At 46.2% G+C, this 26223-nt stretch overlaps 2 protein-coding genes across 8 annotated transcripts in view; both read left to right on the forward strand.

Moving 5' to 3' along the window:
- The window catches only part of GUCY1A1 (guanylate cyclase 1 soluble subunit alpha 1), a 55113-nt gene extending 52601 nt beyond the window's left edge, over positions 1 to 2512 (forward strand). For all 5 annotated transcript variants that reach the window (XM_074376514.1, XM_074376505.1, XM_074376518.1 and 2 more), the window contains one exon: positions 587 to 2512. In XM_074376514.1, the coding sequence (XP_074232615.1) occupies positions 587 to 788 (202 nt within the window). In that variant the 3' untranslated portion in view covers positions 789 to 2512. The remainder of the gene's footprint in view (positions 1 to 586) is intronic.
- A 19979-nt stretch (positions 2513 to 22491) lies between these two features.
- Positions 22492 to 26223, forward strand: part of GUCY1B1 (guanylate cyclase 1 soluble subunit beta 1) — a 46370-nt gene continuing 42638 nt past the window's right edge. The window contains exons 1-2 of one of the 3 annotated variants that reach the window (XM_074376529.1): positions 22492 to 22650; positions 23121 to 23194. In XM_074376529.1, the coding sequence (XP_074232630.1) occupies positions 22648 to 22650; positions 23121 to 23194 (77 nt within the window). In that variant the 5' untranslated portion in view covers positions 22492 to 22647. Of the gene's footprint in view, positions 22651 to 22679; positions 22905 to 23120; positions 23195 to 26223 lie in introns of those variants that run through there. The other 2 variants (XM_074376535.1, XM_074376537.1) reach the window with 2 other exon arrangements.

Here is a 26223-nt window from a genome sequence, read left to right on the forward strand (position 1 = left end):
ATCCAGCTAAATCTCACCTTAGTCCTGTAACCTAGAATTCAGAAAAGTTCTAGTGACAGACCCAGAACTCGTTCTCATATTATTTTATATACAAATGTCTTATATATAGACCTTTCCTGTCACAACTTCTTGTCCATGCTTACTTCCTAGTACTAGTTACAAAATGAATGCACTGATAGACAATGTCTTTATCTCCTTCAACTTTTTCAATTCTGTAACATTATTTTCATATACTTTTTTTTTTTTGCTGTTACTGAACTTTCGGATTGTTTTGAGTTTCTTTCCCCACTGTTGTGACTTGTGCTCTTATGTAGGCTGTAGACTATATCTTTACAAAAAAAATTTTATAGTTATTTTTCCTAAGATGAGTGAAATACATTATTTGGTAGAATTTTCTGCTGTTGTGAATTGTCCTTGGGTGAAGGTGTTTGTAAACATTATTAGGGGCTTGGGGTCAATCAGACTGAAAATGGCTGGCTTATTAACGTTCTCAGGAACTTTCATTGAGTTAGATCGTCTTTTCTTGAACAGGCAGTTGTGTCAGTATCCAATTTCAGGATTAACATTTTTATTTTCATCTTTTCAGACTACTCAAAGACTGTCCTGGTTTTGTGTTTACACCTCGATCCAGGGAGGAACTTCCACCAAACTTCCCCAGTGAAATTCCCGGAATCTGTCATTTTCTGGAAGCTTATCAACAAGGAACCAATTCAAAACTGTGGTTTCAAAAGAGGGATGTTGAAGAAGGCAGTGCCAACTTTTTAGGCAAAGCCTCGGGGATAGATTAGCAAAATGCATCCCCAACGGTCAGGCTTTGGGGTTTGACTCCTTGGAGCGTGCGTGGAACCTCTGAAAGCACTTTGCGCTTGCGGGGGGGCGGAGGGACTAAGAGACCATCTACTTTTCCTTCCTCTTAATGGGACAGAAATACATTCACTTCAGTACTTCAAGTCTTCAGTGAAAAAAAGAAAGAAAGAAACCTCAAACAGTGACTTTGGGAGGGGAGGTGTTTCTGTTACATAACAATCAGTTATTACCTGTACTCAAAGTTCAGCGCCTGTATGTCAGGTGATTGCAGGGACCGGGCAGCCTGCTGAGTGACCCGCAGTCGCGCCCCGGGTGGGACACCATGGTTGTTAAGGTGTGCTTGTGATAGTATTGTCTCAAAACAGCATTTTGAATAGAAATGATAGTCTTCAATACCTTAAGCTCTTTGAACCTGTCAACTCTGCATTTTGTTACTTTTCCTCATTTCACTGTTGGCATATATAACAAAATAGATTGAGGGTTTTTTCTGCTGCACTTTTCTGTTCCATTTTCTCTTTTTTTAAAGAAAGTAAGCAATTATGGGTTAGCTGCAATAAGACTATAAAGTAGTTCTTCTGTAAATATCAAAGATTATTTTATAAGAATATTCGCCGTAATATCATGTGTCATAATAAATGTTTCCTTTTTTGATATTTTAAAAATTCTACACATGGTAAAGGCTACAGCAATTTCATTTTTGTTAATTCATATTTGCGTCATAATGTTCAGGATAAAAGAGGATTATAGCCCATATTAAAATGCAATAATATCGTTCTAATTTAGCTGAACCAGAAGCAACATGGGAGCAAAGGAAGTTTTCAGGGAACACACCGTAAACGCAGAAGTGAAACGCTGACACACACGTACACGTACACACACACACACACACACACACACAAAAGAGCAATTTGGACCTGTTTCAGCAGACATCGTCCATTGCCGTGCTGAGCCCAGTACAGTTCCAGTAAGAACATCTAAGTACAGAAGAGGGAAAGAAGACTTGTTCTTTCTGCTGATAGCTTTTTTCCAAGTAGTTGTGCTGAACATTTTGGTGTGTGTACGTGCCCTGAGAATCATCAAATTTTTAGTCTTAAGTATGCATCTGTGAAGGTTTTATTCTGGTTGAGATAACTCAATGATACTTTTCAAAGAGAATGGTAGTATTGATGAAGCGGACGATGCTGTGATTTCAATTATGGAGATTTCTAAACATGCTTCTGGAGCCTGAACTTTCATTCTTCACAATGTTAGTCTAAGACCCCTGGTGAACTCAGTGACAGCCAGGAGCCTGGTTTGAGACAAGGAGATTTAAAAAAAAAACAGACTCAACTTCAGAGCGAGAAAAAGGTGAACATTACAGTTTTAAATCAGTATTCGTAGAACTCTTGTTTGGAGTTCTGAGAAGTAACTCAGTTTAAAATTTCTTTAATTATCTCCATCGGTGTCCAGGCTGGTCCCTGGTGACCTCAGGAGTAAAAAGTCCTCACTGGTTGGCCTCCAGGATCCCCTAGAGTGCTTCTATGAATTCTACCATGATTACTCTTTACAGAATGATGCTCCCATGTCTTAAAGTGCTGAATGTGTCTCCTTAAATACCAGTCTTATTACTGGAGAGTGCTATAGGCCTTGGGAAAATATAGTTATAATCTCACAATTATATGATGTTAATAAAAGTATTTAAAAGGGAAATAAAGACTTAAGTACATGTTTCTTTCTGGAACTGCACCTTTATTGCAGGGAAAATATTAGGAATTAAATGAAATTTAAAAGCATAAAATATTTATCAAATATTTAAGCAGACCCAAATTTGGTAATAACTTATGCTCTAAAAGTTGTAAATTAATTAGAATTCAAAAAGTATTTTCTAGTGGATGTCTATGTAAACACACACACAAAACCAATGGAGGAAAATGTAAACAATCTTGGGGTAGGGAGGGTAGAGATCAGTGGTAGAGCACATGCTTAGCATGCATGAGGTCCTGGGTTCAATCCCCAATATCTCCATTAAAAAATTTTTTTGAGTAAAAGCTACACGGAATTTTTTGCACTATTCTTGCACCTTTTCTATAAGTTTGATATTTTATCTGAATGAAAAGTTAACCAAAAAAATGTATTCTCCCAGAGGCCAGCCTACAGAGGCTCTCATGGGCCAGCCTACAGAGGCTCAAGAATCACGGAATAGACCACAGACCTTAAGCCAGGCAGGCATAGCCACGTCGCCATGACGGACTGCATTCGAGATCTGCAGCTTGGGTGCTAAAAGCACCAAGGACTCCCTTCTCCATCTGTGTCTCATCCACTTTGGAGACATCTCAGATCGAGAGTGCTGATGGTACCCAGCCAGGGACAGGACTCCCAGAAGGCAGGTTCACAGGGAGAGGAAGGGACCAAGATAGGGTCCGAGGTTGGCCCTGCAATCAAGGATGGAGAAAAGAATGGACGAGAGGGTCTATGGCCGGCTGTGGGCCGAGGGTTCTGAATCCTAGTGCTGGTTCATCGTCCTAAATCACCACGTGGGGTCCCAAGACGCCCGTTCCTCCTAAGAATCCAAGAGCTGCTCTGTACTGGTTCTGTTACCCCAAAAGGTAAAGATCCCAGTTCTTGTCACACCTGGAAGGCAAGATTATAGTCAGGAGATGGTGCGTTGTGTAGCTGAAGATTTTAAAAGATTTACTTAGAAAAGGGAAAGTACAACCCCAGGAACGGGAGGTGGGCTGATCCAAGGGAGGGAAACTGGCTGTTTCTGTCTCCTCTTCTCTTACACCCTCGCTTGGTGGTGGTCTCTTGATTGACAGCTCGTCCCTGGAGTGCTCAGTCATGTTTGGCCCCTTTGCACATGTCCTTACATAACGTGGTGCACACAGAGAGACCCGTGGGTGGGAGGCTAAACCACAATGTTAATTATATTACAGTGAGCACTGGGTCGTGTCCTGTTAGGTCCTTGTCACTACTGTGTAGTAGTGGCTGTTAGGTTCTAACTGGTTTCTTACTGGTGCTCATTTAGAAGAAGTGAAGCCTTTTTATGCTGGAGGCGGGCACACCACCATCTTCCAGCCCCTCCTCCCCTCCCCCTTAGCTGCCCGGTGCCCCGCTTACCTAACTACCTAACAGTTCTACTGTTTCCATGACTTTTCGTCCCATTGTTTTGTGTCCAGTAAGCAAGCACTGAGTTACAGCAGAGTCTTCGAAAGAGAAATGTATCGATTTCAAGTGTCTCTTCCCGTTTTGCCTTATCTATTTCCATCTAGACTTTGGAGAAAAAACACAAAGTTTGAACCAATATCAAACAGATTCATTTACTTGCTTTTCATGTATTTATTCATCACTTATTGAATGTCTCTGGTGTGCCAGGAATAATGCTGTTTTGGGAACTCTGAAGATAGAGTCTGGCCCATTCCATCAGAAAGAAAACTGAATGGTGAACATAAGAGAAAAGAGTGACAAGATGCTGTGGGAAGACACTGCGGAGGCTCGGGGTCTGGAGAAGTATCTAGGCTGTGACGAGCCCATCGGGCAGGAGGGGGGACGCGGTCCAGGCAGGCGAACCAGGCACCGGCAGAGACGGCGTCTTGGAGATGGACAGAGATTTCCAGACAACCAGGTGCCTGGGACGAGTCGGGTGAGGAGAGTCAGGACAGAAAGGCCACTTGTCAGGGTGTGACTCGCCATTAAGCACCGTTATGATTAATCTCCACGGAGCCCTCGCTCAAAATAAGTCTACAGAAGGAAAAACAGGAAGCAAAGGGGAAAAAGCAGACCACTGGCTTCAGCCTCCCTCCCCAAAGTTTTCAAACTGCCGGGGAAGGAAGCCGGCAAGTGCCGAGGAGGGACTGGTGGGGTCACATGTGTGACTCTGAGAAGCCCTGTCCCGTCCAGCGCAGCCTGGGTGAGGGGGGACGTTTACTTGCACAGACGGCTGTGTCTCAGAGCATAATGGTTCCTGCTCTCTCCTGGGGACCTTCCCACGAGGAGGACTATAAAGCTGAGACGCCTGGCCTGGGAATTTCACGTTGCTCTCCAAGCCGTTGGTCTCAGAGCCTTTGGTGGGAAGGGAGGAAGGATTGCTTCAGCGTTTTACTAACTTTTCCTCCAAGTTACTCCTCCCTGACGGTCACTCCAAGCCAGACCCTTGTTCAGGGAGGTTAGGAGCCGCTGTAGAGACAGAACAGGAGGGTCTCCGGTGGGTGAGCAAGTGAGACAGGAGGGAAGAGGAGAGCGGCTGGGGGGCAGGGGACAGACTCGGGCCCCCCAGGGGTCACCCAGCTGGGGAAGTGCCTGCCCGCACTGGGCTCTGCCTGCAAAGCCCCGGCGCAGTCTGGGCTGCGTTGAGCTTGCAAGCCACACCCCAGTCCCTGCTAACGCAACCGTTAGCATCCCAGAGAGATGGCTATTGGAGTACTGTGATCGTTGTAAGTACGTGGGCCTTACCTGGACAACTCGCTACCCATCAGCGGAAAGGACTCTGAAGTGTGTCTGCTGGGGTGGGTGGCGCGGGGAGACCACCGCCCTTCCCTGAACGACAAAGCTGGTCTGGCCTGGCTGGACTTCGGCCCTCTTTCAGCCTGTGAATGGCTGTGCTTGGGCAGTTCAGTGAAGCAGACTGAAAGATGGAAGGGTGGGGGACAGGGCACGGGAGAGGTGGGGGGCAATCAGGAGAGGGGGAGCCCAGCGGTGGTGCAGTTCCTGGAAGGAAGGACTCACCGTCTCCAGAAAACCAACCTCTTTGCTGCGGAGGCGGTGGAAAAGCCCAGTCTCCTTGTCTGAGCACTGGCTAGAGGCGGGCACTGACGTTAACAGCGCTGATGCGCACCTTCCGCGGGAATTCTTCTCCAGTCCTGGGAAATCTCCGGATTCTCTCCTGAGGTGGGGGAGTCACTCCTGCTGTGAGAGCCAGGAGCGCCTGGGAGTGACCCGTCCTTCGTCATTCCCTTCTGCTCTGGGCGTGTCTGCTCCCAGATGACTGGGTGGCTCCTCGCAAAGGCACCTTTTAGGGTGCTGGGGATGGGCACCCGCCCGTGCTCCCACTTCAAGCCACTTCAAACATTTTACACTTTATTGCTGCCTGGATTTCTCCTGAGGCAGCTTTGTTTTTGACCTGTCTTCACACCTGCAAGTATTGTGACCAGCTCACACAATCCTCACTCTTTTACCTTGAAAAAGATTCCTTCATGACTACGCTCATTTTTCCTGTTTTCAGTGTCTGCCAAAAAACCCCAAAACCAAAAACCAGAAAACCAAAAACAAAAAAAGAGGTTTCATAAATGCATAAATTGCAAGTTTTAAAAAACTAAGCAAAAGGGGAAAAAAGGTGATATTCTTAAAGCCATGCTTCTTTTATTATCAGCAAATTCTTTTCCATCATAATAAACTTGGTTTCAGGAAAATGGTAATATTTAAGATTTGAGTATTGGGATAGAAATCAGGACAAAATTTAAATCACAGACCTGGGACTTAATCTCAGATATTTTGGTAGAAGATTTTTAGATAAGGTTGTGCTGCCTTTCAACTTTTTTTCAAGTATTTAATGTCAAAATATTAAATTGCAAGTAAACCTTGCAGATTAGGAAGAAGAGAACTCGGCAGAAAATGACTTTGCAGCATGCCCAAATCTTAAACTATCAGCGAAGATGTTTGGTCTTGCCAAACCCATCTGAATTGAAGAAAGAACCGTGAAGTAGTCTCAGAGAAAAATAAAACAAAACAAAGAGAAACAAAAATGTTGTTACCGAAGTTGGAAAATCTTGTGTATTGCACGCCTGGAATAGGAAGGGAAAAGCGGAGCCTTTTGGGAAGTTACGGTGACAATGGTCAGAGAATTCTGCGGCTGTGAAAACAGCGATGTTCAGTGACGCAGCTTCTGCACCCTGTCCAGTCACAGTCAGCTGCCTTCTTCCCAGATAATTTGTATCTTGGAAAATGGAAGTGGATACAAATACCTTAGTGTTTGAGGATGTACTGTTTCTTCACTTCCTCCCACACATAAATTAAAGACGTCCTGCAAAGTCTTATGACACAACTTGATAATCACTCATCTGGGGCAGTGTTCTCCAGCCTTTTGGATTCTGCAAACCATTAGTAAGATATTTAGTACACCAACAATATATTATAAATATATAAAATAAATTTTATCACATAAACATTATTAATTAATGTAATAAGCTGCTTTCAATCTGATATACTGCAATATAGGAATAAGGCTTATCTTTAAGTGAGCATGAAAATGAACAGAAATTGTAGTATTTTCTTTACTTCCCCAGCGAGTCATGTTTATACTTTACTCTGAAAACTATTACAACAAGGCCAGTGGGTCTTCATTTCATTAGTCACATATCACTTTGAGAATGGATGAAGGCAGGAGAGACACAGACCAGCACCCTTCTAAACACGGGCAATACCCCAAGGCTGACGTGGACCTCCAGAGACTGGGGGTTTCCTGGAATCGACTCCTGGGCCACCCTAGGGAGGTAGCAGGGACCGTCAGACTTGGAACTAACTGGAAGAACCAGCAAATCACATTCAAAATGAGAAAAGAACAAATAACTAGAAGAGGTCCGTGCATTTTGGTTCAGCTGTGATCACTGCTGATTTCTGGGAACAAAGGCAGCTCGTTCTTTTCGCCTTGTTCTGTGGAATAATTCACGGAGTTCCATATACAGATAACTGACGTGTTCTTTTCAGCAAATATTGAACATATGTCTTAATGTATTTTCTCAAGCTTTGGGTAAATGTGCATTGCTCCAGATATCTCAATTCTTTCTTCTAATTTAAGTATTTCTTTTCATTTTTCCTCTTTGTAAAATAGGATAGCTATTGGACCTTGCATTGAAAACCTTCTGGATATTAACAATGCTTCTTTTATGATGACTTTCCCAGTTGCTTTAAGTAACACGTTGATTTTGAGTTCAGCTTCTGGCAGAGTTGCAAAGTCTATCAGAAATACATCCTGTGTCTCAGAATCTTGTTAGATATTGCTGCCACATAAATATTGCAATAAAAGTGTTAAATAAAAGTCTTCCTTGTACTTCAATAAAATATATTTTTAAAAATCTTTACATTTAAAATTTGTTCTGTTGAAAAAGACAGGTGAACCATTGAGTTAGGTAAAAACAGTATTTTTCCAAGTTGTACAAATACATTTGTTCTGTTGTAGGTCTTGCTGTTTTCCATGGAGGAAACTTAGCACAGCTGTGGGAGAAAAAAGACCAACACCAGTTAATTCAGGCTTTTGCTGTGTACAGATATCCAAAATCCCTTAAATACAGTACTCAGATCACCAAAATACATTTCTTTAGGTCTGTAAAACTCCTTTTTCCAATACAACTCACATTCAAGTTTTTCAAATCACAAATAACATCAAAAAAAATTTAAAACCCTAAATTTAAGAGTAAAACTGTCCTCAGCTTATCCAGGAGTAACGGTGAGTAGCTCTGGGGTCAATCTGTTGGCTGCATGCTACCAGAAGACATTGTCTCCACCACTCTCTTGCATTTTGTAGAGAAACAGGAGTACCAGTGGCCTTTGTTTTACACAATTTTCCAAGAATGTATGCATAGCCAGCAGCCTTAGAAACAGAGGTAATGCCTTCCAGCAGAGCGAAGGGCAGCATGTTTACCACCCATTGTAAAAGATCTGTGTCCCTAAGCTCAGGGCTTGACCTAGAATGCAGCCCACTGTGTGTGTGGAGATCACACTGTCCTGTGGAAGCTGGTGCAAGATAAGGCTGACTCTGTGTGTCTGCTCGCTCAGCTGTGAGTCATGAAGTCTCTTGTCTCTGACCCGAGGGTCTTGTGTCTTCTGCCAGCACTTCACAAAACTGTGACGGTTTAACTTGTTAACTTGCAGGTGGAGCAAAAGATGTCTTCATAGTTGTTGACAGTTTGACAGTGAGGGTGGGATGCTGACGGATGGAGACTTGGCTTCCTGGAAGAGGATGGACCAGGGTCTTGTGGGCTAATCATGATCTAGAGGAAAAGTCCATGGGATGTGGTTGCAAACATGGTGACCAAATTGTATGGCCAGCAGTGTGGTAACGAACTTCCACTTTATTATCTGCTTGTTACCGAGTCCAAACTCGTTCTGCTCACTGCACAACAGGCCAATAAAACTGGAGACGAGGTGCTAGGGCAAGGAATAGCGACTTTATTTGGAAAGCCGGCAGACCAAGAAGATGGCAGACTAATGTCTTGGAGAACCACCCTGCTCCAGTCAGAATGCAGGCTCCTTTTATACAAACAAAACAAAACAAAACAAAACAAAACAAAACAAAACAAAACAAAACAGGAGAGGGGGTGTGGTTGGTTGTTGCAAACTTCTTGTGGCAGGAATCCTTTGTTCTTGCAGCTGTCCATGTGGGTCAGGCCATGGTGTCCCTGTAAACTTCCAACAAAGCAAAGGTTATTCTCTATTTTGCAACTTGCCTTCATCTACATGAGTGCAGAAGAGCTACCATCCTTAAAGGTCAGGCCAGGACAATAGGCTCTCCTATAGATTTCAGACTAAAGGCAACATTGTTTCCCAAAAGGTGCAGAGCTGGCAAGACTGAGCCTAGAGAACAGGGCACAGTGGTTAAAGCTAAAGGAACAGATCCAACATAGAGTCAGATCTGTTCTCCTCTGTTACATGCTGGTGAGGAAGAACTGGGGAGTGAAGGGTATGTTAAGCACCAGGTAGGAGGTTCAAGTTCAGCCATCTGAATAGTGGCTTGGTAACTGTTGCTAACACCCCTCTGGGTGAGAAGACTTTCTTCCCAATCAGGCTGCCAGCCTCAATTCCATCTCATTGTCATAACTAGTACGAAGCACAGCCCTGGACCAGAGGAAAGTCCCAGCCCTCTTCATGCGACAGTTCCAGAAGCCTGCGTTCATCCTCACTGCAGAGGAAGACAACCTGCACACCCTCTGAGCAGAACAGGTGAATTGCTAAGGCCCCAGCTGGTTCACGGGTGCCCTGAGCCCGCTGAGGGCAGAGCACTTGTTCGGGAAGAATGGCAGCAGCGGGGGCATCAAAGGCTTAGCTCTTCTGAAGACCTCATTCAGCCTTCAATCTGTCCAGAGATGACGGTCAGAGGTGTGGGAGTTTGTTCAGTGGCCCTGGCTGCCACGAGGGAGCTGGGTTCTTTGGGGGAGATTTCCATGAGGCAGACCAACTCCCATGGGACCTGTAGAGAGGGCACTGTCATGGGCTGAACTGTGTTACCCCTAGGTTCATCTGTTGAAGCGCTGGTCCGGGTACCTCCGAATGTGACCTTATTTGGGAATAAGATCCTAGAAGATGTAATTCATGAAGCTGAGATGAGATGAGGCCTTATGGAGTAGACAGACTCCACCCCTCATCCAGTGTGGCTGGTACACCTACAGAAAGGGGACGTTTGGACACAAGACACACACAGGGAGGACACTATGTAAAGATGAAGGCAGAGCCGTGATGCTTCTACAAGTCAAAGAACAAGAATTAATGCCAGAATCAGCCAGAATTCCCGTGGGAGGCATGGGCAGATTTTTTTCCTCACATTCCTCAGAAGGAACCAGACCTGCCAACACCTTGGTTTTGGACTCTTAGTCTTCTGTACCAGGAGACAATAAATGTCTTGCTGTTTAATCACCAGGATACTTTGTTTTGGCAACTCAAGTAAACTAATGTAGGCATTGACCTATATTTGGACCTTTAATGCCCTGAATTGGATTTACAGTGCTGATTAAAATGACTCACTGGAGAATGTAAGACTCACATAGACAAAGTGCTGAAGTCAGACCCACAGCCCTGGAAAACTATCTAGAACTTGCATGTAAATTGGGCAAGAATTTAAGGATATTTTCTGGGTAGGAGGGCAACAGATGCCCCAGATTAAAGCAAGCTCCTTAAAAAGAAGTTGCCGCTCTGTAGACTTTTAAGTCAACCCCTTGTCAACTGACCTGAGCAAAACCCACGCCCCTGTTGGAATCTGCCTTGTGATTCTGCAGAGTCCAGTGTCCCCAAGTCTGACAGACGGGGACAGTGATGAGGACCTTGCCACCAGCTCGAGCGTGCTGGGCAGATCGAAGACACTGGAAGCCCATTTGATGGAGCCACCTCCACACCCTCAAAAGTGACAGTGACACTCCTTGCTTAGTGGCCTGAAGCCACCATCCCCTCCACACTCCTTGACCCGTCCTACTCTGACCTCAGCTGCTTAAAGCAGACATGGGTGAGGTCAAGGTCTCCCTGCCCCCACGTGGAATCACAGGTCACAAGCACCTGTCTGAATATTGTGGGGCGGGGGGTGTTTGGGAAGGGGGAGGGAAAGAGAGAAAAATTTTATGACTCTGTTGTTGACAAGTCACCATCCCACCTGGTTCCTTGGAGGGATGTGGCATGTGAATTAAATTAGTGGGATGTAAGTAAAAATCACAGTGGAAGAAAGAAGGAAGTGTATCTTGTGTTAGGGGCTTTGTAAGCTAACTACATAAGTAGTGTCGTTACATCTACATCTGGACATGTATTTGGAACTGACCAGCTCTGTGCTCTTGCTGCCTTGAGCTACGAATGCCTCAGGGGGTTCTCGCAGTCAGACCAGTGCTAGCTCCCCTGGGGCCCCCAGCCCTCAGGATGCCTTTGAGCTGCAAGTCTCTGGTCGGATCGTTTTGCTGGTGGGAGCCCATGGGGAAGGGAGTCAGCCTTCCCCAGAAGTCCTGCTTGAGCTGTGGACCTGTCACCTCCCTGCTGGAGGACGCGGCTCCAGCTCGTAAGGATGAAGACCTACTGGTGGAGCGTCTCCTCTTACTGAGTCTCCATATAGGTGGGGAATAGAATCGATGAACATAATTAATAATTATTATTATAGTTACTGTAATTCGTTTCTCTAAGTTTTATTTAAAATGCACCTGACTGTTCCAGATGAGGGATTTAGGTGAAATAAGCGGAGAATTGGAAAGAAGCTGAGGTCATAGCTGCTGAAATAAGACGCAGATTCGTGGGGGAGGAGGAGCGGAAGTCCCCCACCTCGGTGGGTGGTGGGGGTGGCTCCCTGACCCCCGGAGGGAGGGCGGAGTGAAGAGAATCAGTGATGGTCATCATTCAAAGCCCCCTCCCCAAGCCAGACCTTCGTCACAAAAGAAAATGTCCTCTGCATCTCCGCAAACTGTTGTACATGCTTTGTGTTTTAATCTTTTTTTTTTTTTTTGGCCTTAAATACTGAAGGCCCTGTCATTTCTTGCCAGGTTACAAGGAACAGGGTCCTCTGCGCCCCGCTGACACTTACTGACTTTTTCAGACACAGCGGGTAGAGGTCCAGCACCAGCATCTCCTGCACAAACTGCAGGCTTCCCTTCCCCTCCCCTCCCCCCGGAGCAGCAGCCACTCGGTCTCTCGGGGGCCTGACACCTTCATGAGCAAAGACTAGACTGGTTTATGCATACAGGTGGGACCCCTCACGTCTACCAGCTGGATGGGAGGCAGTGGAGGGGGCACCATCAGCCTGTGCGCCCTGCCTGCAGGGACTTCCACGTGGGAGGCCACAGCACTTTCCAGGGGCACCGTGTGCAATCTGGGACTGCACTTGTGTGCCAGCCCAGCCCGGATTTTCCTTTCCTCTGAAAACACAGAGACCTGTCCTGTAGAAGCAGGAGGAGGAGGGAGGAAATAGGAGATATTCAAGGGTTTGAGGGCTCGGCATGGGTGGGTGGTGAGGCCTGGGGGTGACTGCAGCGAAGGGGGCATCCCAACATGGCTCCTGTCGCATCCTCTGATGTCTGACACCCCTACTGTCTCCAGGTCAGGACGACCATGGACGGCGCTCTCTGACTGTGTCCATGGTCCACCGAGCCTACTGGACCAAGGCCCAGAGCCCTTCTCTCCAGGGGGAATGAAACACACCTGAATTAAGAGCAAATGCATCTTCCCTGTTATAAACCTGGAGGTTCTGGGTAGAGGGAGGGACGGGGAGATCGCCACTCCCCCCCCCACAAGGACACATCCAACAGAGAGGCTGCCATCACCTGGCAAAGGCATGGAAGTGTGTGTTACTGACAGCTGCTTGCTGTGGGTGGGGATGTCCCCTCTCTGGCTGGCTGTGCAGGCTGAAAAGGGCCCTGGATGGGCTCATGGCTCCACCAGGGGCTGGCAGGCAGGTCCTGCAGGGCGGTTCCTCCCACCTGGCCAGTTGCACCCGGGGGCAGCTTCCCTCCAGGATGATTTTGCACTGAGCCCGGGATCTCCTCCCTGCCAGGGGCTGCAGTGTGCACAGAGCTTCCTTGGAGCTGGTGCAGCCTGATTAGGAGTCTTGTCTTCACAGGGAGTTCCTGCCACTCATCCTGCAAACTTGGCATCAAGGTAGAGGAGGCAGGGGTACCATGTGTGAGGTGTAACCGGGAGCCCTGGTCCAGGAGGCTCAGCAGACAATGGACACGGTCCAGAGGGCACTGTCCGTGGTCATCCTGACCACGGGGGCCTCTAAGAGTGGGCCGCCTGCTTCAGAACCGCGGGAGAAAGGGGAGCTTGTTAAAGCTGCAGGTCCCTGGAAACAGCCACAGGCTTGTCAGGTAGAATGGCAGGGTCGCAACCCAGGAGTCTGCAGGGTAAACAAATGCTTCAACAGATTTTGTCTTTTTTAAAATCAGAATTCTCAATTCCAGATGCCTACTATATACAGTCCCTCTCCAAGGGCTGGGTCACTGTCTGAGTGTTCATCCGCTGGACGGCAGAGTCTGCCAGCCGGGAACACCTCTCTAACCCGCGGATTGCTGAGTCAGCGTTGCAGCCCGCAGTCCCCCAGATTCCCAGACCACAGCCGGCGGACGCGTTTAGGGAGGCAGAGAAACACCAAACTTCCCTGGATTCCTTCCAGCACATCCCTGGCTCTCCCAGGCTCAGCAGGGTCGGGGTGGGGGGTGATGGGCGTGGTCCAGCACACGGAGCCTGGAGCAGAAGGACAGACAGACCCAGCGTGCCAGACCAAACGTGATCGGAGTACTTCCGAGCCCAGGAGTAAGTGACAGTCACTAAGAGTCCCAGCCAAGGAGCAGCCTCTGGGCCGCAGACCAGAAGGTGAAATCGTCGGACTGGGATGGAGAAGTGCCAGCCAGTTGGCCGGTAGGGCTGTTCCTGCATTTACTCTCCATTTATGTGATCAGTGTCTTCAGCGCAAAACCATGAGAAGTCACCACTGTGATTTGTGCTCACAGGCGCATCGTGCAACGTGACTCACTTCCTCTGGAGTTTTCTCTACCCGCAAGATGAGCGGTTTCATCTGTTGGTCCCCATCCTTTTTCCCAGCCTCTGGCTTCCCTGCTGGCTCTTTCTGAAACCTCATTCTCAGCTCTCAGGGCGAAGCTTTACAGATTCCTGATGTTCAAATGTGACGGATAAAAAGGAAAAAAATTTGTTAGTGTTGGGAAACAGACCAAGGCTTTTGACGGGGGTGGAAGGAGGGCTTCGAACTGTGAAAGACAAGCAGGAAAAACTTTAGACCCTGTAACGCACCTACCAACACAGAGCAAAGACACCTTTTCTAGCTCCTCATATCAAAAACTATTAAATAATGTTACCTCCTTGTAAAAAGCCCCACCACCACCCTCATCCACATACTTATATAATACATGCAATGTAACTCATAGAGTCTCTTTTTGGGGTCACTTTTTATGGAGGAAGTTAGTGAAATTCCACATAATTTATGATTTTCCCAGGACTTTGCTGGTCTTCCTCACGGTTCTGTGAGTTCCTCGATGTTCCAAGGTGGTGGAGTAGAAGGGCGCATAGCTCACCCTCTCCCACGAACACCCCAAAAATTACAGCTAAATATGGAACAATCCGCACAGATACCTACTGAACTGTGGCAGAATATCTTTCACTTTGGAAATACAAGAAAATCCTCACAAAACCTGATAAGCAGCACGTTTCTTCTTGTTCACAGGGATGTCTATCATTCACAGAGAACTATATTCCATATCTTGTACTAGCCTACAAGGCAAACGAATATGAAGACAACACAAAAAAATATTCCTAAGATTCTTTTCTGTGTAAGTCAGCCACAGCTAGTTTCTACTGCTTGCAGGGTAGAACTCTGACGGATGGTGGGACAAACCATTCTTGTGACGGTTAATCCTGGGGAAACATCCTTCCTTCAAAGATAGCCGTGGCCCTCCATCGTGTGTGTGTGGGTTCCTATACTGTACGTAAGGTACATCAGTGTGATGTACGTGTGAAACACAACACAGCCAGCAGGAGAACAGGGAGAGGGCCACACAGAGTAACAGGGTGGGTGGAGTAGAGTGGGAGGCTCTACTTTTGTTGACATCTCTGACCGTGACTTGGACACCCCTGCCTCTCTTATAAGGACCTTTGTGATGACACAGGGTCCCTCAGAAAATCCAGGATACTCTCAAAATTCCTGATTTACTCACATGTGCAAAGTCTCTTTTGTTATATATGGTAACACACTCACAGGCTCTGGTGATGAGGACACGGACATCTTGGGGTGGGGGTGAGGGTGGGTGGGGGTCTGGATTCTGTCACTACAGCACACCTGATCACCCACATCACAGCTCAGGACTCCTTAACTAGCTCACAGCTCACACCACTGTACTATTGTTTTAATGTGAAAAAAAACTCTTGGTTTCACTAAAATCACCTTTACCTAGATCAGATTGGAAAAAATCCACAGGTTTCCATAGCAGGCCAAAAAAGTAGGTCTGAGCAGCCTTGGAAACTATGGCCAGTTACTTGTGGTCTTTTTTATTGGTTTCTTGGCAAGGATGCAAATGAAAAAACAGAGTCCAAGAAGGAAGAAATAAGAGCTTTTCAATAACATGAAGGCAGATTTCTGGTGGAGAGAACAGAAAAACGTACCCCGGGGTGGCTTGACTTTCCTTCACTCAGGACAATAGAGCAGAGCAGACCTGGAGCTGACTCGGGCTCCGGGCCGCGGCGCTGAGCTGATGACCAGGGACCAGCACTGTCACCAGCACAGCGCAGGTCAAAATGGACTGGGACTGTTTTAGAAGCACATTTCTGATCTGCATTATCCAGGTCACGTTCGATGAGTATTCACTGCGTATCAGGTGCTGTCATATGTCCTTTCATCTCCACGACGGCCTTACTTTCAGAGGTTTGGAGAGATTAGTAAGCTGTCCACAGCAGGGCCAAAGGCCAGAAGCCTTAGGAACCCCATTCTCTTATCCTCTTCACGGCGTTTTCTTACACCACGAATGTTCAAAATTTATATAATTCAGACAGAGAATCATGTGATAAAGTCAGCAAGCCCAAAGTGCATTAAATTGTACTATATGCAAGATGCATTCATGGATGTTAATTCATTTGATCCTTATCAAAACTACAGAAGGCATAAAATCATTTTATCATTACTGTCATTGTTATTATCTCATGACTATTTATAATGTCCTTGTTTTACAGACATGAAAAGAGAAGGGAAGTCATGTGAACTCCCCTATGTACATGGTGATCAAGTTGCAGACGACTCCTTTTTTGATTTCTACCTATTCAGTCATCATAACAAACAAACACAAACTGTTGATTCTTCAGACGCGTAGAGGGTTACATCAGAAGGAAAGAACTATGGGTTTGGGACCAACCACCTTCAGCAGGGTCAGGTCACACAGTGGAAGGATGCCTCTTACCAGCTTATGAGCTCCTCTCTCCTCCAGCCTCACGTGCTCACATCCATAATCAGCAAAGCGGTATCTTCCCTCACAGACAGTGAGACGTCTACACCGCAGACAACGTGTGTGCAAACACTTGGTAAACGGCAAAAGTTACCCAGAGGTAAGACTTTCTTTTTAAACCGAAGAGCATTAGACTCATTCCAGTGGAGCAAATACTGTTCCACACTCTGATCTTTTCAAAACGGCACTGATGCTTCACAAGGGAAGCTGCGTTAAGGGCTCTTTGCATCTGGCCAAACCGGTTTAGGGCTTTTTGTTTCTGTATTTCAGCTTGATGTTCTTTGTCATGCGAAGGAAAGAGCCTTCAAAATGCATTCTAAAGGGCATTTTAATAAATATGTACACTTGATAAACATACTAGTGGGTACATTCAATGCAATTGTTTTGCTTCAAATGTCAATGAAAATGAGTAAGATTTTACCGCGTCAGCCTAGAATTTCAACTTTTTATGTTGCTCATAAAGCACCCCTTCAGAATAAAAGCTCACACTCTATGTAAATGCATTGAAGGGCAGTTTTCTTTTCATTATTTTTAACTCATATTTGTTAGAAAATTGATAATATTATTGTAAAATTTAGTTAGGTTTGAATTTTATTTTATGTTTTCATTGAAGTATAGTCTATTTGCCATGTTGTGTTAATTTCTGGTGTACAGCATAGTGATTCATATTATGACTCATTACAGGTCATTACAAGATACTGTATGTAGTTCCCTGTGCTACACAGTAGGACCTGGCTGTTTATCTATTTTATATACAGTAGTGTGTATCTGCAAATCCCAAACTCCCAATTTATCCCTCCACCTTCCCCTTTCCCCTGGATTTTATTTTTAACAAAAAGAAAAGTACAGAATTCTGAACATGCAAGGTAGACGCAGCCGAGGAGTTGTCAGGTTGTCACGTGTCACTCAGGGCTTCCTACGTGAGTCCTCGCCGGAGCTCCTAATTCCAGGCTGTAAGTAACAGTCGGGTGGCTCTTTAAAGCTGATGCTATGCTTTCAAACACATCTCACGTGATGCTCCTGGTACCTTGGCTGAGCACAGTGGGCCAGGCACTGCCATCCCGGTCATAAAATGGGGAGTCAGAGGCTCCAGGGAAGTTGCCCAGCAAGAAACTGACAAGGCTGAGCTGGACCATCTAACTGCCGCCTCTAAGCTCTTTTTTTCTTTTTCACTCTCTCTTTAATAAAAAAAAAAATTGAAGTGCAATCAATTACAATGTGTCAGTCTCTGCTGTACAATCTTATGGTTACTAGGGAAACGGGGTGGGAGGGGATAAGTTTGGGAGTTTGGGATTTACAAATGTTAGCTCTTTTCACCGTGCTCTCGCCACGAGGGGGACATATCGCATTTCTGGAAGAGGGGCACAAGGAGTTTCGTCAGGTTAGTGGTTGATTCTGAAAACAGCAATCACAGCGACAACCTGAAAAATAACATAAGTGATCAGTTTCTGAGCATTCAGAGTGCGCCTTCCACTGCTGGAGGATCACACTCGCACAAAACCACGTGCTGCTCACAACAAACCTGCGAGGGAGGTAATGTGTTTAATCTCCTTAACCCTGGAGTGTATTGATCTGTTATTTTCCCCATGTGATAAGTGAGAAAAATTGGGAAACTTGTTCAACATCAGTCCTCTACCCAATGGTGAAAAAGAGGCAGTCTGACTCAGGAGTCTATAGGTTAACTCCTACACTGGACTGTCCCCGTAGCTAACTTTGCCCTTTGCTTTTTCAACCAGGGAAAGATAAAAAGAGAGGCATTCAGACAGTTGAATGTGTGGTTCTCATGGTCCTCTATTTCCTTCTCACCGGTGACACTCAGTGTGTAATTGAACGGAGTCACACTTCAATGCAGTACCTAGAGGCTCTTAAGAGTCGTGGACCACTTTGAAACCGACATATGTGATGCAAGGGCTCGATTCCAACCACCGCTACGTGAGAAAAGAGGAAGGTATATTTAGCCCTGTCTTCCTAGGAATCTTAAAATCTTCCAGGGCTTCTAAGGACAATAATTCATTACTTTACTAATTAATACTTCTTGGCTAATATTTTAAATGTTCATTGTTCCCCAGCAAAGCAAAGTGCATAATTTCCTGATATAGAAAAAGGTTTTTACTAAATGACCTGTAAAAATACCTTTCAGAGCTCAAAGTAGATAAATCTTTGAATCTTTGACATATTCATGGTAGATCTATTCTTATTTTTTTTTTAAGTCTCATTATCTCTCTCAGCCACATGTAAGTGTAGGCTGTGGCCAAAGTAAGAAACTTGTTAGTTTTTATTTTAATCAGTTTGACTCCAGAAGCATAGCATTAGAGCTGAGTCTGGTTTTCATAAGCTTTTTCTCAGCAATAAAACATATTTTTCCTTAATTGCATATATTCCAATATACATCTTCGTGATGAGTTGATTTATCTTAAAGCTTCTAATTATTATAACATGACACTAAGTATCATTTTAAATTCTTTTTAATTTCTTTCAATTCACTTATAGAGTCCAAGCATTATACATATATATATGCTTGAACATATATATGTATGTGTATTTTTGGTTTGTTTATAAATTCTGATGGCAAGATAAACATTGAAAGGAATTTGGTACAGAAGAGTAACTTTAGAAAGTGCTTCTCCTAATATTCAGTAATACCTTCTGCATATATACATAGATGTATAGTTGATTTACAACGTTGTGTTAGTTTCTGATGTACAGCATAGGGATTCAGTTATACATACACATATATATTCTTTTTCATTATAGGTTACTACAAGGTATTGAATATAGTTCTCTGTGTTATAAAATAGGACTTTGTTGTTTCAGTAATACCTTTTCCCTGTGACTTAGAGTTAATTTGCAAATTAAAAGGAAATCTGAATGTCACCTCTTTAGGAATCTGAATTATTGAATCTCCTTTGCCATCGATCAGAACCACATCACGTAACATGACACTTGGAACGTACTCTTCTCCTTGCTCACGAGCACTCGGAATTCTCTGCTGTTGTCAGGACGGAGGGACTGTAGCAGCGACAATCTCACAGGAGGTGTGACTGTCTGTGCTTATCCAGCACTGGCAACAGAAGCTTCACGAAGAAACAATAATCGGGCTCTGAGCCACGCAGATTAAAGAAGCGTATGACTATCAAGCAAAACATTGTATAAGGAACTGCTGAAATTAAAGGACACGATGCTCTGTGACGTGATCCAAAAATAGAAGCCCTAATTCCGCGGTAGGAAGAATCTGGCAAAACACCAAAGCTTTGAAAAGCAACGTGCAGACCTGAGGACAGTCCCCGAATGTTTCCTCTTTAACCCAACCTTGGGTCTGTTATCTTCCCGTCGCTGGAAAAGCCTTGAAAACAATGCTTACTCTGCGCTTAATGTTTAACGTACCCAACAAATTTCCTCTTATTAGCTGAAAATGTGAGTCATTTCAGCTGGCATTTGGGAAAGCCACATAGTACCTTTCTACTTATTTATTTTTCACACAGTAGGCTGATCTTCAAATAGTTGGCGTTGACTCTGCGGCTGGCTAAGCCCTTCCCCAGGGGCTCTCTTTCCTCTAGCCCTGGTCCTCCTCCTCGGAGAGGCCACCATTACACGGTTTCCAGGAACACCACGTCATCTGCTTATGAACTGGCTGTCCTGCTGATAACAGGTAGGACTCTTGCAGAAGCAAAGAGATGCACTTTGGGGCCCTCAGGGCTGGTGGCATCCTCTCTCCCTAAACATCAAATCCCTTAAAGTATCTGTGGGCCAATGAATGTTGGCAAAGTTTCAGTGAACAGAACTTCCTTTAGATTCAGGGGACGGTCAGGTAATTAACAAACAAAACAGTGTAATATATTGACAAATGCAAACATTCTTGGACAAAATGGACTATGAGAGCAGAAGTTTGAATTTCAGAGAGAGAAACAAAGCTGGCAGGGAAGCCCACCATTTTTTTCCTTGTTCTATTGAAGTTAATTTACAGTGTTGTGTTAGGTCCTTGTGGACAGTGTAGTGATTCAGTCATACTTACACATATATATTCTTTTTCATTATAGGTTATGCAGCTGACAAAGGCTTAATTTCCAGAATATACAAACGGCTCATACAACTCAATAGCAAAAAACCCTGAACAACCCAGTGAAAAACAGGCACAAGACAGAAAATGGACGTTTCTCCAATGAGGAAAAGACATACAGTTGGCCGACGGGCACAGGAAAAGATGCTCAGCATCCTTCCTTTCCTTTCACATCCTTCTCCTGGTGGACTTCCCTCCATTTCCATCACCAGAGAGCAACATTCTCTCCCTTTACTTAGAGAATCTGAGTGTGGGGCACAGTGGCACACTCTGGACTGAGACATACCATGGGTCCTACTGCCGTTCAAAGGAAGACAGGTCGAGATACATCAAAAAGTCTTTTCACAAGTTTAAAAAAAATTACATCTGTGTAGAAAAAAATCAAAAAGTAAAAATGTTGGTTCCTCCAGCCACTTGTTCTAATGAGAGACAGTAGGCATCTCAGAACTCTCCTCTGCATCTTCCCAAAAGCTTACGTTTATAACAACGGTTGTGTTGTTATCCAATTAGCACCTTACTCTACACAAGCACTTTACAGACAAAACACTGGAGGTGATTACATACACATGCCACTTGTCCATTTAACGCTATCTTCCTCATCACTATGCGTCCAGCTTTTTCATGGCTGTTTAGAGTAATGGGCTGTTCTAACAAAATTAATTGTTAACGTTCGAGAATGGCTTAATATTTTAATAATTATACAAAGTGTTTCATTGTATGAAAGCCTCAAATTTATTTAAAAATTCCACCATTAGTAATAGAAATTGTTTTGTTTGTTTGCTATATAATATTTCTGTATCAATCATGTTTCAACAGAAGTGCCTGCGTACAGAAGCCTGTATGGTTTTATTTTACTTTTTTCCAAGTTGCTTATTTTACTCAGCAGTTTTCCCCCTCAACAGACTTGTGATAACCACATCTTTTAAATCTGTACATGTCATCAGAACAACCTAGAGTTTTATTGCTTTGACATTTGATCTGACCCGCCCATCGTGGAAGACCATCGTGGCTTCTCAGTTGCTCTGAGCCGGTGACCTAGAAGCGAAACTTGCCTTTCCGTCCTCACTGTTGACCTACAACAGTCCAGGTATCCACACACCCCAGGCACTGGAGTTTTAGTCAACAGACAGGCCCTGCTCTCCCATCGGGTCCCGGTGGTGGGGCTCAGGGCATTAACCATCCTAAGAGCCTGGTAGAAAGTAGACTGGGAGGTAGAGTAATTAAAGTCTGCTCGTTTTGTACAGGCCTTTTCCAGTTCAGCAGTTACCTCTGAAACACAGCAACAGAGGCCAAATTGTGGACAGTCGGAGATGCCCTCCTGCAGCGAGAGGTGGCTCCCAGCCCGGGCGCAGGGTCGGGGTCCCCCCAGGATCAAGCCCAGAACCTCACTAGATCTTGCTGGGCAGGCTGGTCACGGGCAGAGCTGGTTTTGACAGGACCCACACCAAAACTCTACCACTGACAGCTCCAGCTGGCTCACCCACTGGGCTCAGTGACTAAGAGTGGAGCGTGTGGAGCGCTGTATTAATAGCTTTCAGTTTGCCTTAAACTGTGGAGGGACCAAGCCACAAAGGAAATGTTTATCTGCACCACGACTGTGAACATGAGGATGCTGACCACGAGGGAGGGCGGATTCCTTTTAAGGCTTGTGCGTTGCAAAAGACACACACACACACACACACACACACACACACACTCCCCTCCCTGGTTTCGCTACCCAAGGGCACCCTCTGGATAAGAGCACATTGATGAGTCCCCGGCACTGCCTTCTCCTTGCCCCGGGCCGTGCGGGGAGCTCCGCGGTGGCTCCTCCGCGGTCCCTGTCGCGGCCTCCAGCACCAGCCGGGTGGGTCACCGGGGCGGGGGTGGGAAGGCCCGAGCGCGGGCCCCGCGCGCATCCGAATTCGCTCCGCTGCGCCGATTGGTGGAAGCCCGGGGGGCGGCGGCCAGGCCTGCGGCTCGCCCGGCGGTTCGCTGCGCGTCGCTGGCAATCAGGGCGCGCGGGGCTGGGCGCCGGGGCCGCTCGACGCTGCGCCGCGGGCTCGTTGCGCGGTCGCCGCCGCAGCCGCCTCCTGGTCCCTCCGCCGAGCCTCGGCGCGGGGCGGCGTCCCCAGCCCGGGGGCGGACACCATGGTGAGTGCTCCCGGCTGGGTTCGGAGACGCTCGCCGGGCCTTCCCGCCGTCGGCCTGCATCCGGAGTGGGGAGACGGGGACGTCGGGGGTCGCGGCGGGGGCGGCCGGTGCCTTTGCTTCCGGAGCTGGGGAGGGGACGTGCGGCCGAGGCGCGTGTCTCCCGGTTCAGGGCGGCCGAGCGGCCGGGGAGGCGTCGGGTTCGGTCCCCTCCGCCACGCTTTCCGGATGCCCGGCCGACCTCCACGCGGTGACAGGTGAGCGGGTCCTGGGGTGGGGCGGAAGAGACCGGGAGGGTCTGCCCCTGACTGGGGCAGGGGTGGCGCCCCTGGGCTGCCCGGCCTTACCACCGAGGACCCGTCCGCCCGCAGGAACGGAGCGCAAGCAGGGCGCGGGCCCCAGTGTCCAGCGCAGGGCCCCCGCCCCTTCCCACCCGCAGCTGGCCCCTGACACCCGGTTTCCTGCCCCCGCAGTACGGATTCGTGAATCACGCGCTGGAGCTGCTGGTGATCCGCAATTACGGCCTGGAGGTGTGGGAGGACATCAAGTAAGTGACCGGCTGCCCCGGCCTCGCCCGGCCCGCTACAGCCCCTGCGCCTCGCCGCATCCTCCGCTTCCTGCCGGGTGGCGGGGCGCGCATCCTTGGCGCTGCTCCGCCCGCCACTCCCGCCGCAGCCGCGCTCCCACGCCCCGGAGCGGACCCGGAGGAGGGGCGGCGGGCGGGGCGGCGAGGGTGGGGGCGGGGGGGGGCCGGGGTCACCGCGGCCTCCAGACCCGGCCCGGGCGTGGGAACGCGCCGCCCGCCCGCCGCTCCCGGGCCTGGGGGCCGGCGGCTCCCACGCGGAGGGACCGGGGGACCAAGAGGCCTCGGCCGTGCTCGGGCTTCCAGAGGCCTTGGAAACCAGCTCGTTTGTCGTTTACACACCTTGCCCACATCAGCAAACACCGTGCGGCCCTTTGGGGATGCTGAAACCCACTTTGCCCGAGACTGTTGGTTGAGTGCATTTATTCATCTGAATAAAATGCCCCCCCCCTTTTTTTGTTTCTGTTGTGGTGAAGCCTGCCACTTGTGGGAGGGCGTCCTGGTTTCAGTCCAGAGCTGTGAGCCGCGTGCTCTGGGTGTGCGCAGAAAAGCCCACCCACCTGAGAGTCCGAACGTGCTGCAGTGATGGGCCACTCTCCCTGCGAACACACTGAGCATCTCAATCTTGCAAAGTTAGAGGTTTAACAAAGTTGAAATCTCATAGTTTAAATCTCTTTCTTTCTCTCCCACTCTAGTGAAATTTGCGCGTTAACTTGTTTAGATGACCACAGCGAAGTAGCTACACCAAAACCCTGTACCGTGTGGATTTTCATATTGGGGCAGTGTAACTGCCACCTTCAAAGAGAGGCAGAGGGACTGAGACCACATTGTTATTTACTCTGATTTCCTGTACTCACTGATTTCATTTTCTTATATCAAGTAGGTGATGATCTCATGCTGTTTTTCCTAAATAGACTACAATTATTAGCAGTCAATTCTAGCAGGCTTTATTATGCAGTTACATGACAGTGATTTCTTACACAAATCTGTTTCCATGGAAATGACCAGGGTTAAATATTAAGCAGTGGAATGCAGCTTTTCCTTCCTTTGGGTCTGTATTATTGAGCACTGTTTCTTGTTCCATAAGAGGTTTACTTTACCCCCCAGGGGCACATCTGCATATTCTAAAGAGAAATGGAGATTGGGCATTTATGCAGTTCAGTGAAGTGAAAACCTAGGCACTAAAGCTTACTTTGGAATTGGAATTTTCTGTTTATTAGTTAACTTTATTAATTACAGTTTTTATTTTGCTTGGTAGACTGTGTCACAGAGAAAGCAGGCATCAAGAGCAAGATTTTAAACCACTTTTGTTTATCTTTTTTTATTGAAGTGTAGTCAGTTACAATGTCGGTTTCTGGTTACAGCATAATGTCTCAGTCATACATGTACATACATATATTCCTTTTCATAGTCTTTTTCATTACAGATTGTATTGAATATAGTTCCCTGTGCTGTACAGAAGACACTTGTTTATCTGTTTTGTATACAGTAGTTAGTATATGCAAATCTCAAACTCCCAGGTTATCCCTTCGCACCGTCTTTCCCACTGGTAACTAAGATTGTTTACTTTATCTGTGAGTCTGTTTCTGTTTTGTAGATGAGTTCGCTTTTAAACCACTTTCTTTGTGAATTTATGAAAGCATCATATATATCTCCCACATAATATTTTCTCATTGGTAAGATAGAAATTCCCAGATTTCCTGGTGGATAAGCGATGACAGTGAATATGAGTTTTGAGAGCACAATAAAAGATGGCTGTTATGATTAAACGGTCTTATATATATTACTCGGATTTAGAACGTGTCTTACCCATTATGAGTTTAGATCGTTGTCAGATACAGAGGTGAAAAGTGACATATCATAGAGAAATGTTTCAGAAATGTAAAAAATTAAATTATCAAATGATTTGTTTACATTGGCCAGCTATTCCACACAGAAGATCAAAATATCTAAAAATTTTACAAATTCCTCTGAGGTGAGAACTTTACCAAACCACACTAAGGATACTGTTGCATTTTACTTTAAAATAATTTATTAATTTTTAATTAAATATCAACATCTTCTAATTCATGAATATATCTTTAAGTAGCCTCAGGCGATGTTCTTAATTCATTTAGGTGCTAATAATTTAAATCATACAACACACTTTTTCTTCCGGTAAAATGAAGCAAATCACATGAATCTTTTTCCTACAGAATTACCACGGGGATTATGTGCTCCTGCAAGGGAAATGCTATTAGTTATAGCAGGGTTTGCAGTCCAGGTGTTGGTCTGATTCGTTTTTGTCTAAGCATCTGTCTTGCTGGAGCCCATCTTGTCTCGGACCCAGTTTATCATCTGGAGGAGAGATGCTCAGCTTTCTGCACTGAGGGTGTTATAACAGCTCCTTGGTTTTCCCCGGTCAGCGTCCCAGAGGGATGCCTGTGTGTTCCCTGGAAGAGCATTTGCTTAGCGTGGCAGAGTCTCAGTGCCTGGGGGCAGGAGGGGAGAAGTTGGAAAGGTCTCATGTTAAAGTGTTCCTGGGGAGATCCTGACCCCTCCTCTGACCTCCCCATCTCCTCCGAGGTGGAGCACAGCGAACACTGCTCCAAGATACTCTCAGTTCTGCCTTTTTATGAAAACTGAATATATAAAAAACATTTTTTTTTTGTCTCAGTACATACCAAACTCCTGTTATCTTCCTTTTTGCTCTGTGAGAAACTATCTGAATTGTTGCTGTTTATAAAACATCGTATACTACTGTTTTGGTTTGGGAGGAAACGGCCATCCATGGTTCATGAGAAAGGAAGCCACACATTTAGTGACAAAGACAGTCCTAAGTAACAGATTCCAGATGGAAGATTCTGACTGGTTAAAGCCAGAAATGCTTCACTGTAAACTCCGTACCCACGTTCCCTCCTACCAATAGTATAACCATTTCCCAAGAGCTTTAAATTCCTCTTTTTAAGAAAAAAAATTGTCAAGAGGGACAGTTTCCTTTAAAGGGTCAGTAA

Source organism: Camelus bactrianus, chromosome 2 (assembly GCF_048773025.1).
Source record: "Camelus bactrianus isolate YW-2024 breed Bactrian camel chromosome 2, ASM4877302v1, whole genome shotgun sequence".
Lineage (NCBI taxonomy): Eukaryota > Metazoa > Chordata > Mammalia > Artiodactyla > Camelidae > Camelus > Camelus bactrianus.